At 36.4% G+C, this 20,215-nt stretch overlaps 1 protein-coding gene across 1 annotated transcript in view; it reads right to left on the reverse strand.

The window, feature by feature from the left end:
• SLC15A5 (solute carrier family 15 member 5) overlaps nt 1-20,215 on the reverse strand; it is a gene marked incomplete at both ends in the record, with an annotated part of 96,835 nt that overhangs the window by 48,091 nt on the left and 28,529 nt on the right. The window contains 3 exon segments of the mRNA XM_082849520.1: nt 9,724-9,790; nt 9,792-9,942; nt 18,742-18,911. Coding sequence (XP_082705646.1) covers nt 9,724-9,790; nt 9,792-9,942; nt 18,742-18,911 — 388 coding nt within the window.

Consider the following 20,215-nt stretch of genomic DNA (forward strand, 5'->3'; position numbering starts at 1 on the left):
GGCCTTAATATCAACATATTTTAAATGTATGTCTTGGAACTGAAGGTCAATAATGGCTACTAAATTTAAAATATGGAATTCGATGATGTTTTATTCTTGGTATTTTGATCGCCTTTATACTGGTGATTATTTCATCTGGAGGCAAAAATCTTATTCCAGCCTATTCCAATGGAAGTTACCTCTGCCTCCCTTGAGAAGTACATTCTAAACATTTTCTTTGAAGTTTCTGGTATAACATTACTCTATATGATTTTGGAACCTGTATAGTCTGTACCAGGGATTTTTAACCCAGCTGCAAGAGAGGCATAGTGGGTAACAGCAAAATGTGGGCATTGATACCAGCCTGGGGTAGGGATAGCCACTCTGCCATATGCTAGTAGGGTAACCAAGAACCAATTGCAAGTCACTTAATGTCTCTGAGACTCAGGTTTAGAATAGTAAAATCTGCCCTGTAGGCTTGCTTTGGGGGTTAAATTAGACACTGTGAAGTCATCTTTTAGAGGCTCTGACACATATAGGTGGTCAATAAGTATTAGTATTTGTTCTTTGCTATAAACTAGGCATCTAGATTTGGTGATATGCTTAAAAATTAGCTTATCAAAATTTATTCTAATTTATGTTAAATTTAAAAATATGTAACAGTTTGCAGAGAAGACTCGAACTTAGTAAAAAAAAATCAGGGGTCACTACATTATGAAGGTAAGAATCAGTGTGTGCTATTTGCACAGAAGGTTCGAGGCGTCCCATGGAACCATTAGTAATTTTGTACTCATGATTAATTTCTCCATTCTAAGATGTTTTCATGATATTTTTAAAAATTTTAATACATTTATTTAACCCAATAAAGTAAAAATATTTTAGCACGATCAATATAAAAATTATTAATGAGATATTTACATTGTTCTTTTCTCATATTGAGCCTTCAAAATCTGGTATTTTACACGTATAGTATGTTTCATTTTGGACAAGGCACATTCCAAATGCTCAAGAGCAACAAGTGGCTACCATATTGAACAGTACAGTTCTAGAACAATATGGGAGACAGTGATTAAAGTGTGTGGGATGCAAATGGTGATATGTTTTAAAAGTTCACCTGTAGATATGCACCTCTTATCTGCTCACCTACGTTACCCTAGAACTAAATAGGCATCATGCTTTTACTTGTGTGTCAAAGCTGTGGCTTAGAGTGTCTATCCAAGCTTATAAAACTACCATCTTTCTCCTCCCCTTCTGAGGTTAGAAGAATACACCCACTACCAAAGCTTGAAGTCTAACCATCAACAGTTAGCAAAAGACCTTAGCTGGTTGAGGGCTCTTACGATTAAAAGTTAGGGAAGCCCATCACAACTCCAGCATTATGTAGAAGCTAATAAACAGCAGTTGTTACATTTACTTATTGCAGGAACAAGCACCCAAAGTTTAACGTGGATTCTCTTAGGTCAGTTATGTTAAAATAATCCAAATAGTTTCCAAGCAGTTACTCTATCATCTGAAACTGCTGTGTTTGAATACTGCTGGCATATGTTAGAAACAGCTAACCTGGATTTACAAACTGTTTCTACCCTGTAGTGATAAATATGTTCAAATGAGTTTCTTGGAATGGAAGGGGGAAGTTAACATGAGAATAGAGTCTACCAGATCAGACTTCAGCCTCCGTGAAAGTATTTCCCAACACCAAGTCTCTCTGATACCATTGCTGAAAGTTTGTTTTTTTTGGGCAACATGAAGTTAAATATTAACTCCTGTGAAGAAAGAGTTTTTGGAGTTGAGGTTTTAGAAAAAGCTGATTCATTTGGCTTGGCTTTACTTATATTTTCTGTGTGAATATAATGTAATATTTTCTGCAGCCTTTTTCTTTAAGAATCTGAAAACCCACTTAGTAGAAGAGGATGGGTGTTGGTCTCTAGCATGGGTGACAAACCAATCTCCAGCACGTGAATCAGACTGCGTACTTGGAAGAAGTCAGAGGAGCACATCCCCAGTTTCTTTCAGAATCTTGGATGTAGCCCCTCTAGATTTTTATTTTTTATATACAGCAGGTTCTTATTAGTCATCAATTTTATACACATCAGTGTCTACATGTCAAGCCCAATCTCCCAATTCATCACACCACCACCCCCACCACCACCCCTGCCGCTTTCCCCCCTTGATGTTCGTACGTTTGTCCTCTACATCTGTGTCTCTATTTCTACCTTGCAAACCGGTTCATCTGTACCATTTTTCTAGATTCCACATATATGCGTTAATATACAATATTTGTTTTTCTCTTTCTGACTTACTTCACCCTGTATGACAGTCTCTAGATCCATCCATGTCTCTACAAATTACCCAATTTCGTTCCTTTTTATGGCTGAGTAATATTCCATTGTATATATGTACTACATCTTCTTTATCCATTCGTCTGTTGATGGACACTTAGGTTACTTCCATGACCTGGCTCTTGTAAGTAGTGCTTCAATGAACATTGGGGTGCATGTGTCTTTTTGAATTATGGTTTTCTCTGGGTATATGCCTAGTAGTGGGATTGCTGGGTCATATGGTAATTCTATTTTTAGTTTTTTAAGGAACCTCCATACTGTTCTCCATAGTGGCTGTATCAATTTACATTCCCACCAACAGTGCAAGAGGGTTCCCTTTTCTCCACACCCTCTCCAGCATTTGTTGCTTGTAGATTTTCTGATGATGCACATTCTAATTGGTGTGAGGTGATACCTCATTGTAGTTTTGATTTGTATTTCTCTAATAATAAGTGATGTTGAGCAGCTTTTCATGTGCCTCTTGGCCATTTGTATGTCTTCTTTGGAGAAATGTCTATTTAGGTCTTCTTCTGCCCATTTTTTGATTGGGTTGTTTGTTTTAATATTGAGCTGCATGAGCTGTTTATATATTTGGAGCTTAATCCTTTGTCCATTCATTCCTTTGCAAATATTTTCTCCTATACTGAGGGTTGTCTTTTCATCTTGTATACAGTTGCCTTTGCTGTGCAAAAACTTTTAAGTTTCATTAGGCCCATTTTTTAATTTTCGTTTTTATTTCCATTACTCTAGGAGGTGGGTCAAAAAAGATCTTGCTGTGATTAATGTCAAAGAGTGTTCTTCCTATGTTTTCCTCTAAGAATTTTATAGTGTCCAGTCTTACATTTAGGTTGTTAATCCATTTTGAGTTTATTTTTGTGTATGGTGTTAGGGAGTGTTCTAATTTCATTCTTTTACATGTAGCTGTCCAGTTTTCCCAGTACCACTTACTGAAGAGGCTGTCTTTTCTCCACTGTGTATCCTTGCCTCCTTTGTCATAGACTAGTTGACCATAGGTGCATGGGTTTATCTCTGGGCTTTCTATCCTGTTCCATTGATTTATTTCGGTTTTTGTGCTGGTACCATATTGTCTTGATTACTGTAGCTTTATAGTATAGTCTGAAGTCAGGGACTCTGATTCCTCCAGCTCTATTTTTTTCCCTCAAGATTGCTTTGGATATTTGGGTTCTTGTTTCTCCATACAAAATTTAAGATTGTTTGTTTTAGTTCTGTAAAAAATGTCACTGGTAATTTGCTAGGGATTGCACTGAATCTGTAGATTGCTTTGGGTAGTATAGTCATTTTCATGATATTGACTCTTCCAATCCAAGAACATGGTATATCTCTCCATCTGTTTGTGTCATCTTTGATTTGTTTCATCAGTGTCTTACAGTTTTTCTGAGTACAGGTATTTTACCTCCTTAGGTATGTTTATTCCTAGATATTTTATTCTTTTTGTTGCAAAGGTGAATGGGAATGTTTCCTTAATTTCTCTTTCTGATCTTTCATTGTTAGTGTACAGGAATGCAAGAGATTTCTGTGCATTAATTTTGTATCCTGCAACTTTACAAAATTCATTGATTACCTCTAGTAATTTCTGTTGACATCTTTAGGCTTATCTATGTATAATATTATGTCATGTGCAAACAGTGACAGTGTTACTTCTTCTTTTCCAATCTGTATTCCTTTCATTTCCTTTTCTTCTGTGGTTGCCGTGGCTAGGACTTCCAAAACTGTGTTGAATAATAGTGGCAAGTGTGGACATCCTTGTCTTGTTCCTGATCTTAGAGGGAATGCTTTCAGTTTTTCACCATTGAGAGTGATGTTTCCTGTGGGTTTGTCTTTTATGATTTGTCATATATGGTTATTATGCGGAGGTAGGTTCCCTCTATGCCCACTTTCTGGAGAGTTTTTATCATAAATGGGTGTTGAATTTTGTCAAAAGCTTTTCCTGCATCTATTGAGATGATCATATGGTTTTTATTCTTCAATTTGTTAATATGGTGTACCACATTGATTGGTTTGTGTATATTGAAGAATCCTTGCATCCCTGGGATAAATCCCACTTGATCATGGTGTATGATCCTTTTAACGTGTTGTTGGATTCTGTTTGCTAGTATTTTGTTGAGGATTTTTGCATCTATATTCATCAGTGATATAGGTCTGTAATTTTCTTTTTTTGTAGTATCTTTGTCTGATTTTGTTATCAGGGTGGTGGTGGCCTCATAGAATGAGTTTGGGAGTGTTCCTTTCTCTGCAATTTTTTAGAAGAGTTTGAGAAGGATGGGTGCTAGCTCTTCTCTAAATGTTTGATAGAATTCGCCTGTGAAGCCATCGGGGTCCTGGACTTTTGTTTGTTGGAAGATTTTTAATCACAGTTTCAACTTCATTACTTGTGATTGGTCTGTTATATTTTCTGTTTCTTCTTGGTTCAGTCTTGGAAGGTTATACCTTTATAAGACTGTGTCCATTTCTTCCAGGTTGTCCATTTTATTAGCAGAGTTGCTTGTAGTAGTCTCTCATGATGCTTTATATTTCTGTGGTGTCCATTGTAACTTCTTTTTCATTTCTAATTTTATTGATTTGAGTCCTCTTCCTCTTTTTCTTGATGAGCCTGGCTAAAGGTTTATGAATTTTGTTTATCTTCTCAAAGAACAAACTTTTAGTTTTTTTGATCTTTGCTATTGTTTTCTTCGTTTCTATTTCATTTATTTCTGCTCTGATCTTTATGATTTCTTACCTTCTACTGACTTTGGGTTTTCTTTGTTTTTCTTTTTCTAGTTCCTTTAGGTGTAAGGTTAGATTGTTTATTTGAGATTTTTCTTGTTTCTTGAGGTAGGATTGTATTGCTGTAAACTTCCCTCTTAGAACTGCTTTTGCTGCATCCCATAGGTTTTGGATCATCATGTTTTCAATGTCATTTGTCTCTAGGTATTTTCTGATTTCTTCTTTGATTTCTTCAGTGATCTCTTGGTTATTTAGTAACACATTGTTTAGCCTCCATGTTTTTGTGTTTTTTACATTTTTTCCCCTGTAATTGATTTCTAATCTCATAGTGTTGTGGTCAGAAAAGATGCTTGATATGATTTCAGTTTTCTTAAATTTACTGAGGCTTGATTTGTGACCCAAGATGTGATCAATCCTGGAGAATGTTCCGTGGGCACTTGAGAAAAAAGTGTAATCTGCTGTTTTTGGATGGAATGTCCTATAAATATCAATTAAATCTATCTGGTCTATTGTGTCATTTAATGCTTGTGTTTCCTTATTCATTTTCTGTTTGGATGATCTGTCCATTGGTGTAAGTGAGGTGTTAAAGCCCCCCACTATTATTGTGTTACTGTCAATTTCCTCTTTTAGAGCTGTTAGCATTTGCCTTATGTATTGAGGTGCTCCTACGTTGGGTGTATATATATTTATAATTGGTATATCTTCTTCTTGGATTGATCCCTTGATCATTATGTAGTGTCCTTGCATGCCTCTTGTAACATTCTTTATTTTAAAGTCTATTTTATCTGATATGAGTATTGCTACTCCAGCTTTCTTCTGATTTCCATTTGCATGGAATATCTTTTTCCACCCCCTCACTTTCAGTCTGTATGTGTCCCTAGGTCTAAAGTGGGTCTCTTGTAGACAGCATATATATGGGTCTTGTTTTTGTATCCATTCAGCAAGCCTGTGTCTTTTGGTTGGAGCACTTAATCCATTCACATTTAAGGTAATTATTGATATGTATGTTCCTATTACCATTTTCTTAACTGTTTTGGGTTTGTTTTTGTAGGTCCTTTTCTTCTCTTGTGATTCCCATTTAGAGACATTCCTTCAGCATTTGTTGTAGAGGTGGTTTGGTGGTGCTGAATTTTCTTAGCTTTTGCTTGTCTGTAAAGCTTTTGATTTCTCAGTGGAATCTGAATGAGATCCTTGCGGGGTAGAGTAATCTTGGTTGTAGGTTCTTCCCTTTCATCACTTTAAGTATATCGTGCCACTGTCTCCTGGCTTGTAGAGTTTCTGCTGAGAAATCAGCTCTTAACCTTATGGGAGTTCCCTTGTATTTGTCGTTTTTCCCTTGTTTCTTTTAATAATTTTTCTTCGTCTTTAAGTTTTGTCAATTTGATTACTATGTGTTTCGGCATGTTTCTCCTTGGGTTTATCCTGCCTGGGACTCTTTGCACATCCTGGACTTGGGTGGCTATTTCCTTTCCCATGTTAGGGAAATTTTCGACTATAATCTCTTCAAATATTTTCTTGGGTCCTTTCTCTCTCTCTTCTCCTTCTGGGACCCCTATAATGCGAATGTTGTTGTGTTTAATGTTGTCCCAGAGGTCTCTTAGGCTGTCTTAATTTCTTTTCATTCTTTTTTCTTTATTCTGTTCTGCAGCAGTGAATTCTACCATTCTGTCTTCCAGGTCACTTATCCATTCTTCTGCCTCAGTTATTCTGCTATTGATTCCTTCTAGTGTATTTTTCCATCCAGTTATTGTATTGTTCATTTCTGTTTGTTTGTTCTTTAATTCTTCTAGATGTTTGTTCTTTAATTCTTCTAGGTCTTTGTTAAACATTTCTTGCATCTTCTCGATCTTTGCCTCCATTCTTTTTCTGAAGTCCTGGATCATCTTCACTATCACTATTCTGAATTCTTTTTCTTAAAGTTTGCCTGGCTCCACTTTATTTAGTTGTTTTTCTGGGGTTTTATCATGTTCCTTCATCTTGTACATAGTCCTCTGCCTTTTCATTTTGTCTATCTTTCTGTGAATGTGGTTTTTGTTCCACAGGTTTCAGGATTGTAGTTTTTCATGCTTCTGCTCTCTGCCCTCTGGTGGATGAGTCTATCTAAGAGGCTTGTGCAAGCTTCCTGACTGGAGGGACTGGTGGTGGGTATAGCTGGGTGTTGCTCTGGTGGGCAGAGCTCAGTAAAACTTTAATCCACTTGTCTGTTAATGGCTGGGGCTGAGTTCCCTCCCTGTTGGTTGTTTGGCTTGAGGCAACCCAGCACTCAAGCCTACAGTTTCTTTGGTGGGGCTAATGGTGGACTCCGGGAGGGCTCATGCCAAGGAGTACTTCCCAGAACTTCTGCTGCCAGTGTCCCTGTCCCCTCAGTTAGTCACAGCCACCCCCGCCTCTTCAGGAGACCATCTAACACTAGCAGGTAGGTCTGGTTCAGTCTCCTATGGGGTCACTGCTCCTTCCCCCTGGGTCCTGATGCACACACTATTTTGTGTGTGCCCTCCAAGAGTGGAACCTCTGTTTCCCCTAGTCCTGTGAAAGTCCTACAATCAAATCCCACTAGCCTTCAAAGTCTGATTCTCTGGGAATTCTTCCTGTTGCCAGACCCCCAGGTTGGGAAGCCTGATGTGGGGCTCAGAACCTTCACTCCAGCGGGTGGACTTCTGTGGTATAAGTGTTCTCCAGTTTGTGAGTCACCCACCCAGCAGTTATGGGATTTGATTTTATTGTGATTGAGCCCCTCCTACCATCTCATTGAGACTTCTCCTTTATCTTTGGATGTGGGGTATCTTTATTGGTGAGTCCCAGTGTCTTCCTGTTGATGATTACTCAGCAGTTAGTTGTGATTCTGATGCTCTTGCAAGAGGGAGTGTGTTTTCATGCTATTAATGACATATATACAGGTAGTAATTTTGTGTTTTTGTTCCATCTACTATTGTGGAGTCAAGAGAGAGGTTGAATCTGCTAAGTCAGCCTAGCTTTCATGCATTGTTTAGAACAAGGGTCAGCAAACTTTTGTGTAAAAGGCCAGATAGACAATATTTCCACATGTGGATTCTGTTGCAAGTACTCAGCTCTGCTGTTTTCATGCATAAGCAGACATACTATGACAAACAAACAGGAGTGGTTGTATTCCAATAAAACTTTATTTATGGATTCTGAATTTTTTTTCTTTTAAAGAAGAAGTTTTTATTCTGTTTGGTTAGAAGGACAGGATCCTTCTAACCAAACAGAAGTTCTATACTTATCCTTTTCTAACAAATGTACTTTCTTCCTTTTTTTTTTTTGAATTTAATTTTATTTATTTCTGGCTGCACTGGGTCTTTGTTGCTGTGCACGGGCTACTTTCTTTTTTTTAATTGAAATATAGTTGATTTACATTGTTGTTAGTTTCAGGTGTGCCACAAAGTGATTCATATATTCATATATATATATATATATATATATATATATATATATTCTTTTTCGGATTCTTTTCTCTTAAAGCTATTACAAAATATTGAGTATAGTTCCTTGTGCTATACAGTAGGTCCTTGTTGGTTACCTATTTATATAGTAGTGTGTATACCAAACTCCTAATTTATCCTCCCCACCCCCCACCTTCCCCTTTGGTAATCATAAATTTGTTTTCTATGTCTGTGGGTACGGACACTGAATTTTGAATTTCATATAATTGTCTTTTGCTACAAACATTTTTCTTCTTTTGATTTTTTTAAACCATAGAAAAATGTAAAAACCTTACCTTGCAGGACATATGAAAAAGGCAGTGGGCTGATTTGGCCTGCAGGTAATAATTTGCTGACCCCTGGTTTAGAGAAGCAAGCATTGTACTAAGAATAAGAAGGTAGATTCTGCTTTTCCTTCACTACTATTCACTGTATGACCTCCTTATCCCCTTCAAAATCACTTAATTTTTCTGAGCCTCAGTTTCCTCTTCAACAAATGAAGTAGTTGAATAAGTTAATCTCTAAGTTTTTTCCCAGCTCTATTATTCTATGATTTAAGAATATAGCTCACTCAATAGCCATCTAATTCCAAGATAGAGGTTAGTAATGCAGAGTCCCAAATTTCTTCAAAGACTTTTATAATCATTTATATTTCTTCATAAGTAAGTGACTCTTTGACCATTACTACATTAAAATTGTATTAAAATCACATATACTTATAAACAGTACTTTGGACTTAGTATTTTCCCCTTGATTTCCTCATAGCATAGGGACTGATTCACCAAGGGAACTAAGAATTGGTAGGGAAAGAATCGTTTGCTGATTAGTATTTATACTTAAGAGTACAGTGTGGGGTGGTACTCAAATCAGCCATTTTAGCTACTTGTTAGTACCAGTTTTTAAAGGCTTGGTCAAGGAGGAAGGCAAAACCTTTGGAAGGGAGTAGTTGGGTAATTATCCATAGATCTCACATTTGTGCATTACTCTTAGGCCTTATGACAAATTCTCTGAAGTATTGTCTGCACCTACTGACAGACATTCATAGTTCTATAGGAGAAACATTACACCCAGGTCCTCCTCAGGTATGCCTCTGTCTGACCCCACTTAGCTTTTAAAATTAGAGCCTGTAATGTATTTATATGATAACAGCCTAATGAAGTATATGGGAAGCACTTGTTGGGGTGAAAAGAAATGTTCACTTGTTATGTTAACATGCAGTCATTTGGTTGTTGCTAGGGGTAGTATTAATTACCTTTCCTCACCTGCATAAGGCACATTCTGTAGAGGAGCTGAAAAATGAAGAGAGGGAGAAGGGTGAAGAAAAATTTTGTCTTCCACATGGAGCTCACTGTAGCGACCGCCATTTTTTTCCTTGGCATGGTCTAACCAGTTTGTCACACCTCCACCAAGGTGGCAATACTGCAGACAGCATGTTTTTAGTGCATTAACAAACACCCCAAAGGTTGTCAGGAGGGAGCAACCTGCAAGCAATTGGAAATATTACATATTAGTAAAGGAACTGTTCTTCAAGTTTCCAAAATGTCAATCAGAAAGATGGCAGTTGTAAGGATGAAAGGCAGTAAAGTGACTGAGAAGATTTTAGCACCCAAGGGGTTGAATTCAAAGGAGTAAGCTTCTGACAAGGGCTCTGGCATCCTGGTGACCAGCCCAAGGTGGTGCCTGACAGATGATGTAAAAAATGAAAAAGCTAAGATCAGTGGAAGCATATTAAAAAGGGAAGAAAGGTGACAAAATAAAGCACCAAAGTAAAAGATTTCAGAATCTCTCAGAAGCCTCTAACTTGAACACATTAATGACTAAGACAACCTGAAGTTTCATTTACAGCCTTAACACAAAGAACTAGTACTAGTTTTTAATATAAATTGCCATATAAATAATCCGCACTTTCCTTGTTAGGTAGGAGGCGGTCTCTTATCTTGACATGTAGATGAAAGGAAATATTTTCTCTGCTTTGACTTTATCCTTGAATTTCAGACATAAGGTTAAACTTTGAACTCTTCAAATGACTTTATGTATGTTGATAGTGTCACTAAAAGTTCAGATTAGATTAGTTGGCTTTTGACTTTTCCAGTAGTGTCCTCTGGGTTTATATGGCTGTTGCTTTAGCATCAGCAGTATTTTATTGCTTTAGATGTTTGCAATCACTTACTGCTAGTGATTTGCAATCTCATTGTTGCTTCTTTTATGATCTTTCAGATTTCACTTTTTCTTTGACTCCATTAGGACTTCCTGATACAATGACAGATAAGAGATCCCGGTTTGGTTAGCAGTTCAGCTGTGCCAGTCATGATACAACTTTTCATAGCACTCCTTTTGACCAGATAAACCCTTTCACAAATTACCAAGACACCAAACCATGGCTGCAGGATAAACGATAAAATAAATATAAAAATGTTGGAGTTTCTCCAAAGAAAGCTGCTGTAGAAACTCAAATAATAGTTTGATCATCATTTTAATTATGTTCAAGTTTCCTATAGTATAATGCTAGGTGAAATGCCTTCTAACCAAGTTCATTTAAATGCCACAGGGTATTGGCTTTTATATTTAAATAAAGGGTATTTATTAATATTTCTTTTTATGGTTATAGAGTGATGATAGTGATTTGATCTGGTCTTTTCTTTAAGAGTTGTAATAGACCTATTATGTCAGTCTTTGATTAATTGAGGAAGCTGGGAGCCTGGTAATGGAATATGGAGCCTTTCACCTCTAAGTCACTGAATCCAATCCAGCCCAAATTGGTAGTGACCAAGAGTGATTACAGCAGAGGCCTCTGTGAAGTGTGTTGAGGTCAAGTGGAAGTATGTCGGGATAATTGCTGGCAGGAGATAGGCTCATATCTACAGTCACTACTGCCTCTTAGTCACTGTGGCCAGACCAGAGCTGAGAAGGCCAAGAGAACAGAAGCACCTGTGAGTGACCAAGGTCTTTGTCTCCTTAACAAGGAAGTCATCGGGACATCCCTTTACTATTGGAGAAAGAACCTCTCTATTAGGAGACTATTCCCAGCTGTTTCAATTAGTTTACTTAAGATTTTGGTAAGATGAAAACTGAGAATGTCTTGATGAACAGTCTAGAGACTGAATTTGAACAGGTCTGGGCTAGGAGGCTTAACTTCCTGACATTTCCTTCTCGTCTTATCTCTGTTGCTCATCAACCTGTTCTCTTGCTCAACTCTTGCGAAACAATACCATGTAGACAGGAGGGTCATTACTGGCATTGATCCAACTTACTCTGTGCTTTCAAAAAGACTTCATTATTAAACAATAACTATTTGCAGGATGAAGGGTTATTTCAAGAGGTATTCTCCCCAATTTCCTTCCTATGTTTTAAATTCAGGACTTTATTGAATGTAATATGTTTTAAACCCACTAGTTCTTTTCCATATAAACAAATCACTATTTGTCACAAGATAAATTTGGATCTGCTTTTATGCATGATAAATTGATACCTCCAGTCTTATTAAGTAGTTAAATACCACTATCATAGTAGGTAGTATCATATCAAAGGTAGTTCGGATTAGCGCTTCTGAAACTAGCTGTGTTAAAAGATAAGTTTTTTTAAAAAAATTCTCAACTATCATGGTCAATACATTTGTGAAATACGATAAAATGGAATACCTAAAAAATGAAATAAAAACAAAGATACAAAATATAAAACCTGATCTTTTGATTATTAGATTCAACAGACATATGATGTAACTTTCCATAATATTTCTACATGTTTTCTCTCAGTGTCTTTATTTTCTATGTTGCACACCAGTAACAAACAGTTTATGATCAGCACTACCCCATGGACCAAGTTTTGAGTAGCACTGCCTTGAATACACACTTTGAAAAATTAATTTATTTAAACAAGTAAAATTGTACCTGATATGGTGATATGAAGCAGCAAAAACAAAATGGTTAAGAACAAGAAATGATTAGGTATGAATGAGGTCTAAAATTTTAGCCCTCCAAGTGTGCATAATTGATGCCAAACAAATGTGAATGCAATCATTCATTCATTTAACATATTTATTATGTACCTACTATGTGTCAGGGACTTTTCTAGGCCTTAACAATATAGTAGTGAACAAGATCTAGAGATCCCTGAGAAGACACTAAACAAGCAGGGAAATATTAGGTGAGTTCAAAGATGAAAACAAAATGAGGTGATAAGATAGAGACTGATTGTGGGTAGGGTGTAGAGGACACCTAAAGAGTTGAAATTTGAACTGAGGATTGAATAGACTGGAAATAGGCAAAAAGACCTGGAGGAAGCATATATCAGGCATGTCATGAAGTAGAAATGAGAAGGGAGAAGCTCAGGAACAGGAAAGGCCAATGAGGCAGTAGCTCAGGTAGAATGTTGGAAGGAGATGAGATCTAAGATTTGATTAGGGTCAGACTTTACAGGCCAAAAGTAAGGAGCTTGGAGTTTATTCTCCATGTTATGGGAAACCATTAAGAAATTTTATGCAGAGTGGACATATGATGTATATTTTTAAAAAGTTACTCTGGAACTCTAGTAGTTGTATGCATAATGGATTTTAAGGAACAAGAGAGGAAGCTGGAATACAGGTAAGAAGTCGTGATGACTTGGACATAAAACAGCAAGAAGAGAAGTGAACAGAATGGGATGTGTTGTTAGAGAATCAATAGGATCTTCCAATGTGGGGAGAGGTTGAAGAAATGAGAAGATTTGAGGATGCTACTTTCCTTCCCCTTAAACCACTGGGTTTCGGTGACTTACATGAAGATGGAGAAGACAAGAATGGAATCCGTTTGCAGTTGGGTGAGTCAAGAGTTGAGTTTTGGTCAGGTTAAATTTGAGATGACTGCTAGGTAACAAAATCAAAATGTTGAATAGGAAGTCGGATATATGAGTTTCAAGGTGAGGAGAGAGGTCAAATGAAATTGAGCGTTTGGTGTATAGTTGGCATTAAAAGCTGTGGGACTAGAGGTTACTTAAGGAAAGAGGGTGAGAAGAGTGGGGTCCCTAGAATAAATCGGAGGGCTCCCCATTAGGAGACTGTGAGAGGAGAAAAGGTACCCAAGAGCGGACAATGAACTACATGGGTTGTAAGTCAGAGAGAAGAGGAAGTAATAAACCTAAATTGATCAGATGGACTGAGAGGGAGCCAGTAAGTTAGAGCGGTCAAGAAAAGGAGCTATATGGTAATCTGTCTACCCAAAGGGAGCGCCCATTGTCCCATCCAAAGGTAGTTATCCCGAGTGTTAGGAGGGAGGTCCCCGTGAAAACCTCTACATCTAAACATCCCACCACCTTCCTAGATTAATCTATTAGACTTAATAGAAAACTCATGCCTTCTGTACAAATAATTTTGTGTGTCTTGTAGACTCAGCCTTAAAAAGAAAAATCCGTTGTCATTATAATCCCCAGATTGGTTTTCTGCACCAGGAGCAGAATTGGGAAGCTGAAAAAAAAACCTGAAGTGAAACTTCAAGCTCCAGTTTAAACGTGCATGGCAAACACACCAGGCGTGCACATTTTAAAATAAAATAGATGAGCTATTTTAAATGCTTTGTTGAAAAACTTAAAGATTGTAGCCACTACTATTTAAAAAAGAAATACTTTAGAAAGCAATATTTCTATTCTTTGTACCTTTAAGTTCTTAGCTCTGACGTTCTGCTCCTCTGACCTTGATCTAATCATGAATATCTATGCTACCTAATTATAATAAAAAAAGCCTACATTGCCCTGTAGATGGTAGATGCACATTTTTTTCTTCTTTGGTCACCTGCCAGTTCTCAAAATTATAGCAGTGGGAAGAAATGCAAATGAAGGCCATGCTTGACAGCTAAACATAATGGAACGCATGGTCCACATTTGAAAAGTTACCTTAAAATAAAAGGTAGCATATAAAAAATCATTTCTTTAAGGTCACCTATGGCTTTGAATTACAGCTTTGAGGAATTTCCAATTTAGTCATCAGAGAGGAAGAAGCCAAAATAAGGATTATATACTTTTCTAGAGGCAAGACAGAGTTTTACTTCATCATAATTGGGTGATCATATAACTTGGAAATAGAAAACAAAACAAAGCAAAACAACTCCAAAATATTCATTTGATATAGTATTGCATAAAGTAAACCACTGGTGAACATTTTATATTATAATTTTACTAGCAGCTAATGCAGTTTCTTTCTTGTAAATGTCCAAAGGAAGGTTACCTTATCACATGTTAAAATATGTAACATATGGACTAGAGTAGGCTGGCAGTAAACAGAGGTGTTCAGATAGATTTGTATTACTTGAAGAATTGTAGTTTTTTCTTCAGATGAATATATTTTCAAATAGGAGATTAGGAAGCAAATGGTTGGATGCCAAATAGTTATTTAGAAAATTTGAATATGAAAATTATGTATACATAATTAGTCACAAAAAATCAGAATTATTTGATAATTACACACTTTAGAATATGTCAAAGTGGTCTTTTGGTAAGTTTATTTATTCCTCTTTTTTGCCTTTTTGGGGCTGACAGAGAGGATCTCTCAGACCCTTTTTGCATAATGAACCCATTCCACAGACTACCAGGAGCCTGTGTACTGCCTGGCTGTGATCCACAGAGCACAGAGCTCTGAGGAACAAAGCAGAGGCTTCTGGGGATGATGTTTTCCCTGTTTCACTGCTTCAGTATGTGGTGTAATAAAACGAGCTCTAGCCTGAGAAAAGGTAGGCCTGGGTTCTGGTTCCACTTCAGCCACTGCCTGTGACATCTTGGGCAAGTCATTTAATTCAAGTATGTCTCATTTTTTGTACTCAGTTTAACAATATCAAACACTGAGCATTTACCATATTCCAAGTATGTACACAACACAGGAATTTCTAACTATATTCAGAAATAGATGATTTCAACACAACACGTTAGGTGAAATGGTAAAGATAGCTCAGGGGGCTTCCCTGGTGGCACAGTGGTTGAGAGTCCGCCGGCCGATGCAGGGGACACGGGTTCGTGCCCCAGTCCGGGAGGATCCCACATGCCGCGGAGCGGCTGGGCCCGTGAGCCATGGCCGCTGAGCCTGCGCGTCCGGAGCCTGTGCTCCGCAACGGGAGAGGCCACAACAGTGAGAGGCCCGCATACCGCAAAAAAAAAAAAAAAGATAGCTCAGGATGGTACAGGAGCAGGAGCATAGGACATGGAGTCTAGTCTGTAAAAGGAAATATGGGGCCCTTCTTGCCCACCTCACTGGTATGTGGAGAAATGAAGTAACAACAGTGAATTTTTAAAAATATAACTTATTGCACTGCTGTTACTGGTAGTTGTATAGGTAAGTGGTAGAAACAGTGGTAGCAGTCAAAGTACTACTAAAAGTAAAATGTGTTATTTAGAAATTAAGGTCAGAGTTAAACAAGATAGATGAATATGAATACAGGTAGACTGACTAACCAAAGGGACAGAATAGAAACTCTAGAAATGCAAGTGGCCATATACAAAGGAGGTGGCATCTCAGATTAGCGGGGAAAATACAAACTTTTTAATGAGTGAGGTTGGATAATGTGACAGTCATATGGGAAAAAGATAAAATTGAGTTCACTCATAAAACTTATTCTAATATAATTTCCAAATGGATCATAGATGTAAAGATATATATATATATACCAAAAGAAAATATGAATGAATTCCTTTATAATCTGGGAATGAGGAAAACTTTTTCACCATGAATCAAAATCTAGAAGCAATAAGGGAGAAGATTGATAAATCTGATTACAAACAAAAACCACACAAAAGACAAAACAAACAAACAATAAGTGTTGTGCATGGATAACAACACAAGAAGCAAAATTAAAAGATATATGACAAATGGGAATAATATTCGCAACTTTTATCGTAAACAAAGAATTAATATCTTCAGTGTATAGAAATCTAAAAATTGAAAAAAATTGGAGAGATTGTAGGGAAATAGTCATTGTCATACATTTTTGGTGGAAATACAATATGGTACAACCACTACAGAAGGGAATTTGGCGATATATAGCAAAATTATCTGTGGATTTACTTTTTGATTTAGTAATCCAATTTGTAGGAATCTATCCTAAAGATCTGCTGGGGAAAAAATGCTAAGAGAGGTATGCACCAAGCTATTCTTTAGAACCTATTTAATGTGGCAGAAGTAAAGAAACGAACCAAACATCCATCAATATAAGACTGGTAAAATAAATAGTGGAGTACTATCCAGCTAGAAAAAGAATGAGGAATATTGTTATATACAGTTATGAAGCAATTCCTAGGTTATATTAAATGAAAAAAGCAGGTGAATAAAATGCTACTGTTTATAGGAGAAGGGGGGAAATACATACATATACATAGAGATATATACACATATATACAATTTTAGTATTTTTCTTTATTTAAAAAATGGAAGGATGATTCTTTAAAAATATGTAAAAGGACACCTAAAGGAATAGAGGGGATATAGGAATACAAGTAGACCTTGTTTGTGCATGAATTTTAGATCCATAAAATTATTTAAGATTTAAAACAAAATAAAATTTTTAAAATGCTTCCAAGTATTTAAAATTTTCAAATTTTAAAAATACCTCAGGATTTTTAAAGAATGAATGAAATAGATGAAGTAAATTAAGAGATATAAACTTCCAGTTACAAAATAAATGAGTCACAGGGATGAAATATACAGTGTGGACAATGTAGTCAGTAGCAATGTAATATCTTTGTATGGTGACAGAAATGGTCAAAAGGTATAAACTTCCAGTTATAAGATAAATAAGTACAAGGGATGTAACGTACAACATGATTAATATAATGAACACAACTGTATGTTATAGACGAAAGTTGTTAAGAGAGTCAATCCTAAGAGTTCTCATCACAAGGAAAAATTTTTTTTTAATTTTTTTCTTGTAGTTTGTATCTGTATGAGGTCATGGACCATCATTAAACTTGTGGTGATCATTTTATAACGTATGGAAGTCAAATCATTATGTTGTGCACTTTAAATTTATATAATGCCGTATGCCAATTATATCTCACTAAAACTGGAAGAAAGAAAAACCTGATGTATGCAGATATGTAATTAAAAAGTCCAACAGGCAAGGCTTCACAGTGTAGCTCAACAAGGTCTCCAAAGACCTGTGGGTCCTTCAAAGATACAGGAAGTATTGTTACTGTGATTTAAGGGGGATCAGTGCTGGATGTTAAACAATGTATGCTTATGACAGGGTTATATGAGCTATTTAACAGTTTTCACATTTAGCTTTGAGTGGGCTAGACTGAGTATAATATAATATAGAAATACTTTGGATAGGAGACTTGTGGGTTCAGAGCTACTAAGATTCTGTGCTTTTTCCCAATTTATTAGGAATGGTCTGGGTCCAGATTTTAGTAACTATTGTCTAAATCTTTACATGCAAAAAGTGAATTTTAACACTATTTCCTATTGTTGATATGGTATGAAATGAGATACAGGATGTAAAGTGCTTAAGACAAAATAAGAATCATATTACACTCTATCAACAACTAAAAAAAAAACTAACGTCACCAATGGAACGAATGCACTTAATTGTATTTAAAGTTAGTGGCAAACAGAGAGGAACTATACCAAGTGACTTTAGAACATAATCATCTTCGTGTACATTCCTAGGGATTATAACATAAAGAAAAAGACTAAGAAGAATTTTGAGACTGTCAATAATCATTGTGAACTGGGATTTTGGCATGGGAAGAAGTAGAAAAAGACTTGAGTTTGATAAGGTTAAGGAAAAATCCTGTAGTTCCAGTTTTGATTATGGTGTTCGTATAGTCCAAAATGTATGTTATCTTAGAGAAAAAGAAAAGGACATTTTCTAGGTCTGAGCATTGAAAGACCTAGAAACCATGATGGACTAAGTAGCGATGAGCACCTCCATCACCAAGACTGTAGTCTCTAAATACCAGTATATATACAAGAAAAGGAAACAGTTCTTTAAGAAAGAGATGATTCAAAGTTCAGGGAAGAGAGTGATGACCATAGAATATCTTGGCATACCAGAAAGCAAGGAAGCATTCAAAGACAACACAGGCTTGTCTGAAGGACTCAGGCCCAACATGAAGAGTACCTCACTGCCCAAACATGGAACAATTTGATCAAAGAAGATAGAGATTGTTGATATTCTTGAAGAATCTGTTGCTCTCAAATATAATAACTGACAGACTCTGCAAATTTTCTGAGTTGAAAGAGAAGTTATAGGGGATCCAAGAGGAAGAAGATGTGTTGAGAAAACCATAAGAACCAAATAAATCCCTGTAAAGTGTGATTTGCTTACATTTTCCTGGCTGATAAATCAGGTTATAGTGCATCATACAAAGGGTTATCAGAGCCATAAGTGTAGACATAAAAGGATTAAGTAAGACCAGGGCCCAGGCCACCAAGTGCTGGATATAAGACAGTCCCAGAAAGACAACAGTTGCATTTAGGCTCATGATCCAATAAAACCTGGGATACCAAAACAAAAATAAAATTACCATTGAGTTACTTAATATAACAATTGCTAATTTTAATGATTTTAATAAATATAAGCTACAACTTAGCAGCATGTTAGCTGAACTAGATTTTGCAAATGTTGTTTATCAGCTTTCTTTTTTAAATTTCATTTAAAATTTTTTTATACAATTTTTAAAGGTTACTCTCCATTTATAGTTATTACAAAATATTGGCTATGTTCCCCAAGTTGTACAACTCATCCTTGAGCCTATCTTACACTCAGTAGTTTATACCTCCCACTCCCCTACCCCTATATTCCCCCAACCCCACAAGCACTAGTTTGTTCTCTATATCTGTGAGTCTGCTTCTTTTCTGTCATATTCATTAGTTTGCTGTATTTTTTAGATTCTACATATAAGTGATATCATACAGTATTTGTGTTCCTGTATCTGACTTATTTCACTTGACAAAATACCCTCCAAGTCCATCCATGTTACTGCAAATGGCAAAGTTTCATTCTTTTTTATGGCTGAGTAGTATTCCATTGTGTGTGTGTATGTGTGTGTGTGTGTGTGTGTGTGTGTGTGTGTGTGTTATCACATCTCCTTTATTCATTCCTCTGTTGATGGACACTTAGGTTGTTTCCATATCTTGACAACTGTAAATAATGCTGCCATGAATATTGGGGTACATGAATCTTTTCAAATTAGTGGGTTTTTTTTTTTTCAGGTATATACTCAGGAGTGGGATTGCTGGGTCACATGGTAGTTCTATTTTTAGTTTTTTGAGAAACCTCCATACTGTTTTCTACAGTGGCTGTACCAACTTACATTCCCACCTGCAGTGCACAAGGGTTCCCTTCTCTCCACACCCTCACCAACATTTATTTGTGTTCTGTTTGATGATAGCCATTCTGACAGGTGTGAGGTGATATCTCATTGTGGTTTTGATTTGCATTTCCTTGATGATTAGCGATGTTGAGCATCTTTTCATATGCCTGTTGGCCATCTACATTTCTGTTCTTAGCTTTCTTAATAAGTGCATACACATCAGCTATGTCTAATCAGTTTCATTATCTATGTTTCCTTTCTATTTAGAATAGATATAGGAAGAATGTGTTCTCTTTTCTCTAAAGCAGAAGTTGACAAACTTTTCTGTAAAGCGTCTGATAATATTTTAGGCTTTACAAATCATATGGTCTCTACAGCAACAAGTCAACTCTGTTGTGACTCTAGAGAAGCCATAAATAATACCTCATTGAATATGCCTAATGAACCTGGAAAAGATTACATGGTTAAAGAGTTGAAACTTATTTA

This window comes from Leucopleurus acutus (genome assembly GCF_964270905.1).
Source record: "Leucopleurus acutus genome assembly, chromosome: 11".
Lineage (NCBI taxonomy): Eukaryota > Metazoa > Chordata > Mammalia > Artiodactyla > Delphinidae > Leucopleurus > Leucopleurus acutus.